Below are 13,487 nucleotides of genomic sequence, written 5' to 3' on the forward strand. Positions count from 1 at the left end.
TGTTAATTAATTGAATTGAAATAAAATTTAAAAATGTGATATGTACAGACAAAGGACTGTTAGCCATAAAAAGAAAGGAAATTCTGACGCGTGCTACAGGGTGGATGAACCCCCAAAATACTATGCCAAGAAGAAGAAGCCAGACACGAAAGGTCACATATATTGTATGATTGCATCTGCATGAAATATCCAGAATAGGTAAATCCATAGAGATGACGTCAATTAATGGTTGTCAGGAGTTGAGAGGTGGAAGGTGGGGAGTGACAGCTTATCAGGTATGGGGTCTTTCTTGGGGTGATGCAAATTCTTTGGAACTTGATACAAGTTATAGTTGCACAACACTGGGAATGTGCTAAACACCACTGAGTTGGACAATTTAAAATGGTTAATTTATGTTGTATAAATGTCATCTCAACCTCAAAAAAAAAAGGGAAAAAGGTCCTAAAGCAGCCAAAGAGACCTTAAAAGGAACAATATTTATACCAATAGCTTCTCGTAGTCAGGAACAGGAGCCAGAAGCCAGTGGACTCAGGGAGAAATGTTGCCATAGAATTCCTTACCTGCTGAAATAACTTTCAGGAAGATGGGTGAAAGTAAGGCATTTCAGACAAAAGCAAAAAAAAAAAAAAAAAAAAAAGTAACTGAAAGATGTCACTCAAGGAAATTCTGAAGGATTTACTTCAGGCAGAAGAAGTAAAAAGGAAAAAAAAGTAAGTTCTGAAATGGGAGAAGGAATGAAAAGCAAAAAAAGCTGTAACGTGGGTAAATCTAAAACAAACATTGATTTTATAAAACAACAACAACAATAATGCCCTGCAGGCTTAAATACATTTCATTGGTGCAAAAGAAAGGATGTAAAAAAATAACCTGGAACATGGGAACAGGCAGAAATAAGATAAAAGTGGTGCACCTGGGAGCTCAGTCCATTAAGCACCTGCCTTTGGCTCAGGTCATGGTCCCAGGGTCCTGGGATTGAGTTCCGCATTGGGCTCCCTGCTCAGTGGGGAGTCTGCTCCTCCCCCTGCTCCTGCTCTCTCTTGTGCCCCCTCTTACACTGTGTCTCTCTCAAATAAATAAATAAAATCTTTTTAAAAATTAAAAAAAATAAGAGGAAATAAGATAAAAGCACAAATATCTAAACCCATCTATGTTAGTTGTTGCATTAAATGTAATGAGACCAAATTATTCGATTAAAAGATAAATTGGAAAAAACTCAGTTATGCCTACAAAGGACACATCAAAAATATGACAATACTGAAGGGTTCTTAAATTCTTAAGAATGTAAAATGCTGGAAAAGACATCATTCAGATACTAAGAAAACTGCATTAAAGTAGCAACATTAATATTCAATAATAAAGATGTTAAGGCAAAATCACTCATAGATATAGTTATTTTATTTTATCTATTTTATTTCATTTTATTTTATTTTATTTTATTTTATTTTATTTTATTTTATTTTATTTTATTTTATTAATTGTATTTATTTATTTGAGAGAGAGAGAACACGAGCAGGGGAGAAGGATAGAGCTGAGCAGGGAGCCTAATGAGGAAGTTGATCCCAGGACCCTGGTATCATGACCTGAGCTGAACGCAGACGCTTAACCAATTGAGCCACCCAGGTGCCCCAATATAGCCATTTAAAAATAATAGAATATTTCAATTCCACAGAAAATATAATAATTTAAAGTTCACATGTTCTTAACATAGCCTCAAAATATATAAAGCAAAAACTGTCAGAAAGAGAAACAATAGACAAATCAACAATCATAACGGAAAAATTTAACACATCTTTAGAAGTAACCAATACTCAAAATTTAGACTACATAGTGAATCAGTTTGAAATATGTATATAAAAACGTTGCATCCAACAAACTACAGAATGTACATTCTTTTCAAGCATTCATAGAACATTTTCAAAACTTGACCACATAGCAGAACATAGAGGTTGTCTTGACAAATACATATAGAGAGAAATCGTTTAGAGTCTGTTCTCTGATCTTAGTTTGAATAATCAAAAATCACGGCATCCGTGTATATTGCGTATGACCATACCATAATTTAAAATAGAATAAATAATAAAATTAGTAATAATAAACACACAGAAAATCGCCATACATTTGGAAGTGCTGGTGATCAAGGTGCAGGAGTAGGAGGTGGGAGGTAAAAAGACACTTTCTCCGTTTGCTCTCTGCCCCCCTGGGGTTGTTTGAGTCTTATTTAAAGAGAAGATACTCAGGTAATACTGATGCACTAGAGAAAGTTATTTGCTGCAGCAGCAAATTTTACTCCTTCCCTTTCCATGCTTGACACAGTCTTTTTTATTCTTTTTTTTTAAATTTATAAATTTATTTTTTATTGGTGTTCAATTTGCCAACATATAGAATAACCCCCAGTGCTCATCCCATCAAGTGCCCCCCTCAGTGCCTGTCACCCCAACCCCCCGCCCTCCTCCCTTTCCACCACCCCTAGTTCGTTTCCCAGAGTTAGGAGTCTCTCATGTTCTGTCTCCCTTTCTGATATTTCCCACACATTTTTTCTCCTTTCCCCTTTCTTCCCTTTCACTATTTTTTATATTCCCCAAATGAATGAGACCATAGACCATATAATTGACACAGTCTTAATACAGGAGGATGTTTGGAAGGAGACATTTGTTATTTTTAACAGCAACAAAAAATGAGTTTAAGGTGGAAGTAGATTTGGGTAAGCTCCACCGGTGGCCGTGCACAGACTCTCCCGGGGGGAGTGGGGTTCAGGTCCCCTGGGGGACAGAGAGCAGCAGCAGAGGGGCGTGTACGGCTTTAAGTGAAGCAGGTGCCTCGGCCCTCAGGTGGAGTCATTTCCTGCCCTGTGATAGATGTGATAAAGTCGGCCTGGGCCCCGCTCACTCGTCCTTGCCGGCCCGGTGGGGGCATCTCCGGATCAGCATGGTAAGTGGCTGTGTCCCCAGCTGGCAGCGCCCTAGCCCTAGCTGAGGGTACTCCCCAGATTTGGTCCTCTCCCACTAACCTCGCCCTTCATAAATTCTTAATCCAGAGAAGAAATCGGCAAGGGGGCATTTGTTTCTATCAAGATTTGGATAAGCTCTCGTCCGTCCAGCTGTAGTTTTGCGGCTTTGGGGGAAAACTTGGTGGGTGTGTAGTGCTCCACTGCTTTTAACTCAAGTGTTGAAACAAGAACCTCTCTTTCCCTTAGGTCTACATTTGTCGTAGACCTGCTGTGCTGATTTTTTTTTTTTTTTTCTGTAGAAATCCATTGCTTCACTTTTAGTTACGCTTGTAGAGTTTCTGGGGACTTCAGACCCGGGTCATTGTTGCTAAAGCTCATAAATGCATGGCAGGGTAAAGTGCAGGGACATCCTCTCGAGTTTCCTTCTTAGGAGACAACAGGAAACTTAGTTACTTACGGTAATTCCTCCTTGGGGATCCTCTCTTAAGATCCACTTTTCCTTTAATGTCTTATGTGTCTGTCACAGTAATTTTTGGTATCTTAGAATTTTAAATTCTTAAATGGAAGTTGCCTTTCATAGTGCTTTCTCATCTTTGATGTTCTCATCCCCCTTGGACTTTCTCTCCCCAACATTTTAAGGATGCTGAAGCTGTTCTGCTCTGAAAAAAATGATTCCTTCCTACAAGAGGGGTCCCTGCAGTCAGGGAAATGTTGTTCCCCGTCTTCACTGAATCAACTTCGGTATCCTGGGTGTGAAACTGTTCTGTAGCGTCTTGCAAGATACCTACCCTTTTTTAGGACCGCATCTGAATCTAGGAATCTACGACTTCTCCTTATCTCAAAATAAAACGTTAATTAGAAAATGATGCCTTCCTAGTAATTCAGATTGACCTTGCTGCAGCTAACATGCTGCGATTTATAATATTGATACAGAATGCGCAGTTTACAATCTTACTTTATAGTGTGACTAATATTTAACAGATAGTTTGCAAAGGAGGGACCGGCTAAGAGAGGAAGGTGAAGATTACCTTCTGTCCTCTGGGACACAGTCGTGTTATAAACTCAGCTGCTTCTCAAACCAAGAAGGGTGTGATTGATCCTTCTTGGGCCAAGTATTCCTGGCTTGTTCAGAAAGGACAGAGAGAAATTGAGGTGTAAGTAGCTTAAATGATGTGAAAATCTTGAAATGCTCCCCCCTTCAGCATTTTTACCTAAATCTAGGGAGTTTTGATCTGATTACAGTATCTGATGTACTGAGATCATTTGCAGTCCAGCAGGTGTGGGAGGAATAAAAGCATGCTTTGCAGACAAGTGTGTTAGAAGCCTGTTTATTATGCTGGAACATGTTGTTTGATTTTTTTTTTTTCCTGTGCCGGACAGAGGTTGGAACACTGGTTGATGCTAAGCGAGGTGCTTTCTGAATTGAGAAATTTGTCATGAGACAAATTTGCCGCCTTTGTCATGAGAGACCCATAGTTACACGGGAAGGAAATAGGAGGAAATTCTACTCAGGTGGTGAATTTGCATTCCTCATAAAGCAAAGAGGGCTGTGTTAGGCCTGGCGAATCAAGGAGATGAGGTATAAGGGCTTGATGCAGCGGAGCAAGAACAGAATCCAAGTCGCATTGCAGGGCTGTGACTGGCCAGAGCTCCCTCCCTCCTTCCCTCCCTGGACTAGTGGTCTTTTCGTAGTTGAATCTCAGACCTTGTCCAGGAAAAGAGCAGCCTGTACGAGGGCAGGGCTGCCCACCGGCTCACAGGCTAACAGCTGGAAGGGTCCCAGTGATGCGGAGAACACGCTGCTCGCCCCGTGAGCCCCCCTGCATACACCTGTCCTACGCCCGCTGGCAACCAAAACCCAACCACATTCGAATTGGTGATTGCTGTTCTTATGTTTTTTTAGGATTTAACCTTTTCTTTACTTCTCTTAGTTGAGTAGATATTTGTGTCTGTTTAAATGACCCAAACTTGTTGGTCTTTAAGAAGAGAGATGTGGGGATGCCTGGGTGGTTCAGTGGTTGAGAATCAGGTCGTGATCCTGAGGTCCTGGGATGGAGTCCCACTTCGGGGTCCCCACAGGGAGCCTGCTTCTCCCTCTGCCTGTGTCTCTCCTTTCTCTCTCTCTCTCTGTGTCTCGTGAATTAAAAAAAAAAAAAGATATGAATGGTGATTTAAACGTGGGATGGGAGAGTGGAGGCTGATGACAGTGATGGAAAACAGTAGAGTTTAAACCAGGAAAAAGATCACTGTCCGGATAGAACTGAAGTTAATATTTGATGTACTTTAAAGATCTTTTTCTATGCTTATTTTTAATATATTTGATATTTCATTTAATATATAATTATGTGACTTACATACCTTTTACTTCATCTTTTTTCATAAGCTTTTCCCATGTCAAAAAATCTGGAGGGTAAACTTTTAAGGGTTGCCTAACTGTTCTTCAAATGCCCAACAATGAATGAATGTAGATTGGTTCTTGCTTCTCACTCTTATAAACAATAATGCTGTGAATGCCATTGTGCCTAAATCTTTGCATTTTAGATTCTTTTTCAAAATAATTCATTTGTGTATGTTACTTGCCTATTTATCTACTAGATATTTCAAGTATACGGTTGGGTTTTTAAAGATTTTATTTTTAGGTAATTTCTATACTCAACATGGGGCTTGAACTTACAATCCTGACATCAAGAGTAGCATGCTCTATCAACAGAGCCAGCTAGGTGCCCCTCAAGCATTTTTAAAAATTAATATATATAAAATTGCCTTATTGATAGACCTTAATATGAAGGACTATACATAACTCACTTTATATACATCATTATTCTTATTTGTTTATTACAGTATTGAGATTTTACAACTTTGGGTTGTTAAATCTATTACACATTTCCTTGGTAAATTTTCCACTACTTTTATGATTAGAACATCCTTCCTTCCTTCCTTCCTTTTTTATTTATTTAATATAAATTTATTTTTTATTGGTGTTCAATTTGCTAACATATAGAATAACCCCCAGTGCTCATCCCATCAAGTGCCCCCCTCAGTGCCCGTCACCCAGTCACCCCCACCCCCCGCCCACCTCCCCTTCCACCCCCCCAGTTCGTTTCCCAGAGTTACGAGTCTCTCATGTTCCATCCTTCCTTATTTAGAGCACATATGAATAGTAATATAAAATCTCAATATATGAAAAGGTAACATCTTCAATTTAAGTGCTATGGGTTTTAATATATATCAAGATTATACATTTATCTTTGGTTTTATCCCTTTCTAGTAACTACCTGATATTTTTCTAGGTGAGGCAGCTTGATTTCATACATATATAGTATATTATGTATATATATTTCTACCTCACTCTTGGCCTGTTACACAATAAATACTTAAGTTATGTTGTTGAAAGAAATCTTTCAGTAAGGTTGGAGTTTTTGGTTCAATTGTTCTTAAAACATACCTGTACCTGGTTTTTTATTTCTATGAGATACTATTAATTAGCCTTATCGTACATTTCTCTTATTGGCTTATGCTAGCTTGCTTTCTATTGCTTGTGAGCAGAATTACTGAGTGAGCAAGCTCATGTTATCTAAGAAGACTATTTAGTTCTAACTTCCTGTGGCTTATTTCAGAGGGAGTGCCTTTCCATCCACATTGGCCAAGCTGGCATCCAGATTGGGGATGCTTGCTGGGAACTCTATTGCCTGGAACATGGAATCCAGCCAGATGGTGTTGTTCTCAACAGTAAAAAGGATCAGCTGGAAAATGCTAACATGGAGCATATAGATGCATCTTTCAATACCTTCTTTTGTGAGACGAGCACTGGGAAGCACGTGCCCCGAGCACTCTTCATGGATCTGGAGCCCACTGTTATAGGTAACATAAGACTCGCATTCAACGGTACTTAACCAGGTCCACAATCAAAGCTAACAAATCCAGTACCAGTGGATGGGATCACTAGGTTACATGAATCTATCTGAATAGGATCATAGGGACTTTTTTTTTAAATCTAGAAGTTCGCTCATGACCACCTAAGGTGATCGGCATGAAATATACCCTAAGGGAGTACTAGTGTAGTCTTCTTTTTTTGTGTGATGAAACAAATTCAAACCTTGTTAGTTTCTCCACACACATTTGTTGTGACAGAAGATTAAATCTTTTCTTGAATTTGAAGACCAGTTGCTAGAGGGTTCCAACAAAGAATCTGAAAGTTGGCATTACCTGAGCATGATTCCAAAGAGACAAGGAGCCAAACACATCTTCTAATTGTGGGGAAATCAGTACAATTTTATGATTATTAATGGCAGACTTTGTAGTATCTTGTCCAGAAGCATGGTGTGGCCGCTCGGCTCTAAGAGCAAGCATCTCATGAGCACAAAGCTGAAGTCCATGGCATTTTTATAATCTAGCCTTGGAAGTGGTGAAAGCAGCTGATCTTGTCCAAAGGCAGCTGGAATGGTTTTAGAATGAAGGAAAGAGTTTTGGTTGTGTTTATATCAACTGCTTTCGAGTTGGGTGGGCGTTGGAGCTGGTCACACCTTCTCTGCTAAAGCATACTCCTAATAATTGAGGTCGGTCTACTTTTCCCCACTTTTCTGGCACTCAGTTGGCTATTTGTAGATAGAAATACTCGCCTTAGAATGCCAGAGTGTCACAGTGTGCATGATGGGATCTGTGTGCACCTAGAACCTCAGAATGTGACTTTATTGGAAATAAGGTCTCAGTGGGTATATGAGGTTGAGGTCCTACTGGGTTGGGGTCGGCCCTAACTCTAGTAGTCTGTGTCTTTGTGAGAAGAGGGGCCACAGGCAGGGGGAGCGGACATGCATGATGGAGGCAGGAGTGGTGCAGCCCCAAGCCGAGGAGCTCCCCAAATGTCCAGCAGGAGGAAGCCAGGAGAGGGGAGTGAAACAGCTTCTCCTTGGGACCCCTGGAGGAAGCAGCATTGCTAACACTTTGATTTTTGGACTTAGGGCCTCCTGAACTGTGAGAGAAAATATTCCTCTTGCTTTAAGCCACCAAGTTTGTTGTAATTTGTTACAGAAGCCACAAGAAACTAATAAAGGGTATAGGATGGGAGGATGGACTTTCAATCTATCTGGAAGTGATGACCCTGTTTGTAGACTAGGGAGGCCAGTCCAGTGGTGTAAAGCCCTTGTTTCACCGCAACACTGGGGATGTGTGGGCAGGGTGCTGGGCTGTGCAGGAATTGGTGAAGGGGTGGCAGCCGAATGGATGGAGCACTGACCTCCTGTCCCCTCCTGCAGATGGCATTCGAGCTGGCCCGCGCCGTGCGCTCTTCCACCCAGAACAGCTGGTCAGTGGGAAGGAAGACGCTGCAAACAACTATGCCCGCGGTCGCTACTCCGTGGGGTCAGGGATCATCGATCTTGTGCTAGAGAGGATCCGAAAGCTGGCAAGTGGCCCCCTTTCTCCCCAGCGGGTGCAGGACCCCAAGGCCTGGGACCTGCCCTCCCAACAGCACCAGCGCATCCTCCCACCTGCATCACCACTGTGGCCTCTCCCGCAGATGCTCAAAGCTGGGAAGCATCCTGCTGTTGGCCTTGGTTAGGCTCTGTCCTGTAGGAAGGGCGAAAGAAACCTTTACCCTTACTGCAGCCCCACCTACTCTCTTTTTAGACTTATGAGGAAATATTTTGTTTTTTTTTTCACTGTTTTATTGAGATAACTGACACCCAACCCTGTAAATTTAAGGTGTACAACGTGATGAGTTGATACACATCTATGGCGCAGTGATTGCCACAGTACAGTCAATGTGTGTGTGTGGGGGAGGGGCATGAGAACATTCAAGATCCACTCTTACCAACTTTCAGGCGTACAACATGGTGTTCACCAAAGTCACCACATTGTCCACTAGATCCCCAGAACTTACTCATCTTCTAACAGGAGGTTTGTGTCCTTTGACCTACAGCCCCTGCCAGATACCGTTCCACTTTCCGATTCTATGAGTTTGACATTTTTAGACTCCGCATATGTGAATGGGATGATATAGTATTTGTCTTTCTGCATCTGATGTCTCTCACTTGGGATAATGCCCTTAAGGTCCACCTACGCTGCCACAAATGGCAGGATGACCTGCTTTATAATGACTAGCCCCCTCCTCTACTCTTGTTTCTGTAACTCCTCATGGCTCACCTTGTCAGCACAGGCTTCCAGAGAGAGCATCCTGAACCTGGTCCTTTTCCAGTAGTATCCATTATTCATGAAGTCAACAGGAGGCACATCCTACCTGGAGATTGGTTACTGTAGTTACTGACCGTTAATTCTTCTTTAAGGACCTGCCTTTGGAGGCCCTTTTGTCTAGTGCTTATTTCGGTGTCTGGTGTAATCCTCAAGGAACCCGATGTCTTTTAGCCCAGAGTAGATTGGACATAGAAGCGATAGGTACTTCATCTCCCGGGCCGGGGGTTGGGGAGGAAAGTGGGGGGATAGGTTGCTTCAATAGTTTGCAATTTTGCTTTCTTCATTACTGAGAAAGACCTTGCTTTAGGTCACATGCAGATAAACTTGGGGAGGGCAGCTACAGACAGCTGAATATTTCTGTTTTGCTTAGAGTGAAATTCTAAAGTGCCCCCCCAACCCCCAGAGGTAACCAACCACTTGCGTGTGTTACGATGGTGTTAATAATGGTACATCCGTCCTTTCTGAAGGTTTTGTTTGTTTGGGGGGGAACTTGTTGACCTCCCACTACCACTGCTCCTAGGTTCATTTGACCCGGTTCTCACATCTCCTCTCACCTCCTCAGACAGAGCAGTGCAGTGGACTTCAGGGATTTTTGGTTTTCCGAAGCTGTGGAGGAGGCACGGGGTCCGGATTTACATCCCTCCTAATGGAGAAGCTCTCGATGGAATACAGCAGGAAGACGAAACTGGAGTTCTCTGTGTATCCAGCCCCTAGGATCTCCACTGCCATAGTGGAGCCCTACAACTCCATCCTCACCACGCATTCCACCATAGAGCACTCGGACTGTACCTTCTTGGTGGACAATGAGGCCATCTATGACATCTGCCACCATAAACTTGGTGTCGAGTGTCCCTCTTACGCCAGCATTAATAGGCTCATAGGTCAGGCAGTGTCTTCCATCACTACTTCCCTCAGGTTTGAAGGGCCCTTGAATGTGGACCTCATTGAATTCCAGACCAACCTGGTTCCTTATCCGAGAATACATTTCCCCACGACAACCTTTGCCCCCATCATCTCCGCTGAGAGTGCCTACCGTGAGGAGCTCTCTGTGTGCGACATCACTGCTGCTTGCTTTGACTTCTCCAACCAGCTGGTCAAGTGCGACCCTCGCCTGGGGAAGTACATGGCCTGCTGTCTCCTCTACAGAGGGGACGTGGTCCCCAAAGATGTGAATTCAGCCATTGCAGCCATGAAGTCCAGGAACTCTGTGCAGTTTGTAGACTGGTGTCCAACTGGTTTCAAGGTAGGCATCAACAGCCAGCCACCCACGGTGATGCCAGGAGGGGACCTGGCCAAGGTCCAGCGGGCCGTGTGCATGCTGAGCAATAACACGGCTGTCGTGGAGGCCTGGGCCCGCCTGGACCACAAGTTTGACCTCATGTATGCCAAGAGGGCATTTCTGCATTGGTACACCAGAGAAGGCATGGAGGAAGACGAGTTCTCAGAGGCCCGGGAAGACTTGGCTGCCCTGGAGAAGGATTATGAAGAAATGGGGCGAAGTTTCTGATGTAAACGTGGTCAGGGAGAATGAGTGTTAGGTTGAAGTGTCATGCTTTCTTTTCAAGACATTATCTATTCTTGGTGGGTAGAGTTTCCCTGATTGGAAGAAACTGGAAACCAAATCAAGCAAGCCCCTAAGCTCCACACTACATTGAATAGGTCAGTATCAACACTGAGCTCGGATTTCCTTGTCTGCTAGTTCAGCGCAACTACCTGTGAACCTCCTACGTTTGGGGTCCTTTGAGCTTCTGGATCCTGTCCATGTTTCTTTTTTGTTTTTTTCTTTTTCTCCGAATGGAAACCTAGCTTTATTCTTTGCTTTTTCAACAAAAGACGATGAAACCCTCAAGTCAGTGCTTTTGCTTTTCCTTTCCTGAAGTATAAAACAGCACATAATAATGTTATTTCCCCCATGGCTATGTTTTGTACATTGATTAAATAATGAACATGTTCAGTATCATTCTTTTCTTTCTTCCAAATGTAGGCCTTACAGTCTCAGCTTGCTTTTTATACAAACAAAAACAAGAATATTCTTGGGTCTTTCAAAAATGTGCATCTGTGTTCCTATGGGTCAGAAGGTGAAAGGGATCTCTCTCACCACCCCCGTCCTTGAAAAGATGTTCTTGAAGTGTAGCCAACAGAGCCCTGCATCAGAACCAGTAGAGACATTTAGGAAAAAAATGCAGATTCTTGGGCACCTGCCTGGTCAGTGGGTGGTGTCCGACTCTTGATCTTAGGGTTGTAAGTTCAAACCCCGTGTTGGGTGTAGAGATTACTTAAAAAAATTTAAAAAATAAAAATTTTTTAAAAATGCAGATTCTTGAGCTTCACTACAGAAGCTCTAGGGGTTGGAGGGGGCATGACCTAAGAGTTTGAAGCTTAAAAAACACTTAACGGAATTCATTTTTGGTATTAAACTATACCACTTTCAAACAAGTTATAACTTAGAATGGAAACACATAGCTATAAATGCATTAAAACCATCAGTCACATTTTTATTATCCATGATGTTTTACCTGACTAATCATTGGATTCAGGGAGAACTAGACACTACAAAGGTGCTCACTTGGGCTTGGGGGTTGCTCTTGAGCTAATGGTAGTTTCCAAGTGCCTCATTCAGCTCCGGTGTTTACCCTGCAGTCCTCCATTTGTACTCTCTTGGCCTCAACATGGTCAGGGCTTTTGGTTCAGGTAGACATCTGAGGGGAATTGCCACTAAAGCCTTGGCTGAAGGCATAAAGTTGAGTGTCCTATTTCTTTTTAAGATTTATTTATTTATTTATTTATTTATTTATTTATTTATTTATTTATTTATTTATGAGAGACACAAAGAGAGAGAGAAAGGCAGAGCCACAACACAGGCAGAGGGAGAAGCAGGCTCTTCGTAGGAGCTCAATGCGGGACTTGATCCTGGATCCTCACATTTTTCCTCTCTGTCAAGCTTCTCTAGGGAATATATGTCTGATGCCCATGCCTTATTTTCTGCTTACTGCTCGTTTGTGATGCGTCTTCCCCACCATTCTACTGAAAACTTTACCTGTAAGATCACCAATCATACCTCATTTGTTGAAACAAAGACTTTCTCAGCCTTCAGATTTCTTTGCCCTAAACGTTTGGTTATTCCTTTTTTCTTGAAACTTGTCCTGTGATTCCTTCAGCTCTACTTGGTTCTCTCACTACACCTGGCATCTCTGCAGGCTCCTCTTCCAACTCGTCCACCTCTGATGGAGGCAGGCTTGATGCTCTCCTGTGGCCCTCGGCTACTTTGTCCACAACCACATCAGCTCCACGTGGGTCACTGTGAAAACTTTAAGTTCTCCTTCTCTCTCAAGTTTTGTACTGAAACTGCCACCTACTTGCTGGACCTACCTTCTCAGATGTATTGCCTACACTTAAATTTAACTTTGTCCAAGAAAACCTTACCATTCTCCTCAAAAGAAATCTGCTCTTCCCCTGGTGTTCTCTCTTGTTTATGTCATCTTCCCAGATTCTAAAACACTGTCATCGTTGACTGTCTTCTGATTGTCTTCTTGCTCTCTACTTATAGGAGTCCTACCCATTCTACCTCTGTAATGGATCCATTCCCTTCCTCCTCTTCCCATAGAAGCCGACCTAGCTCAGGCCTTCACACCCTCTCCCCAGAGCTAGCACCACTAGAGCCCAAAGGCTTTTCCACCTTTCCCTTTGCCTTCCTGACCTGTCCTGCACACCACCCTGCGATGACATTCGGAATTATTTTGCCCCCTTGCTCAAAGGATTAGTGATTCCCAACTTCTTAAGTATGAGGTCTAAATCCTTGCACATGGAGTCCCCTAGGTGACTCAGCAGTTGAGCATCTGCCTTTGGCTCAGGTTGTGATCCTGGGGTCCTGGGGTCCAGTCCTGCATCGGGCTCCCCACAGGAAGCCTGCTTCTCCCTCTGCCTGTGTCTCTGCCTCTCTCTAAATCACTCATGAATAAATAAATAAATCTTTAAAAAAAATTCCTGCACGTGGTGTGCAGAGCCTGTCCTCACTAGTTCCAACTTAAATCCCCAGTGCCATCCTTCACTGTGCTGCCATGCACTCCATCCAAACTGGAGCGCCCCCCCCCCCAGCCCCTTTTAGCACCTGTTCTTCTCTCTCCTCTGCCTTTGCTCCTTCTTGCTGCTTGCTTCCTTCTTTCCTTCTGTGGCTGAGTGATGTAATACTTCAAACCTAGTTCTCCTGTTCCATGTAGCTTCTTGGGCATCCATTTACTCCCACCCCAGGATTAGGGGTACTTGGGATACACTATGAAATCTCTCACTAATTGGAAATATTATAGTAAATACTTACTAATGAATTATGCATATATTTTCATGTACATATCCT

General features: G+C 42.8%; 1 protein-coding gene across 2 annotated transcripts; it reads left to right on the forward strand.

Annotated features, from left to right (window-relative positions):
- Positions 1-2,834: 2,834 nt before the first annotated feature.
- Positions 2,835-11,073, forward strand: TUBAL3 (tubulin alpha like 3). 2 transcript variants are annotated; one of them, XM_077896442.1, is made up of 4 exons: positions 2,835-2,928; positions 6,565-6,808; positions 8,200-8,352; positions 9,703-11,073. In XM_077896442.1, exons 1-4 carry the CDS (start codon positions 2,926-2,928, stop codon positions 10,641-10,643), a joined length of 1,341 nt encoding a protein of 446 aa, XP_077752568.1. In that variant the 5' UTR covers positions 2,835-2,925; the 3' UTR covers positions 10,644-11,073. The 2 variants fall into 2 exon arrangements, with proteins under 2 accessions (XP_077752568.1, XP_077752569.1); XM_077896443.1 differs by lacking the exon at positions 2,835-2,928 and adding an exon at positions 3,966-4,101.
- Positions 11,074-13,487: the final 2,414 nt, after the last annotated feature.

The sequence above is a fragment of the Canis aureus genome, chromosome 5 (genome assembly GCF_053574225.1).
Source record: "Canis aureus isolate CA01 chromosome 5, VMU_Caureus_v.1.0, whole genome shotgun sequence".
Taxonomy (NCBI): domain Eukaryota; kingdom Metazoa; phylum Chordata; class Mammalia; order Carnivora; family Canidae; genus Canis; species Canis aureus.

What these genes read in the sequence shown, in the direction of transcription:
- TUBAL3 (XM_077896442.1), top strand. An exon ending in TCTGGAGCCCACTGTTATAG is followed by an intron (nt 6,809 to 8,199) that starts GTAACATAAGAC and finishes CCCCTCCTGCAG; the next exon opens with ATGGCATTCGAGCTGGCCCG. An exon ending in GAGGATCCGAAAGCTGGCAA is followed by an intron (nt 8,353 to 9,702) that starts GTGGCCCCCTTT and finishes CTCCTCAGACAG; the next exon opens with AGCAGTGCAGTGGACTTCAG.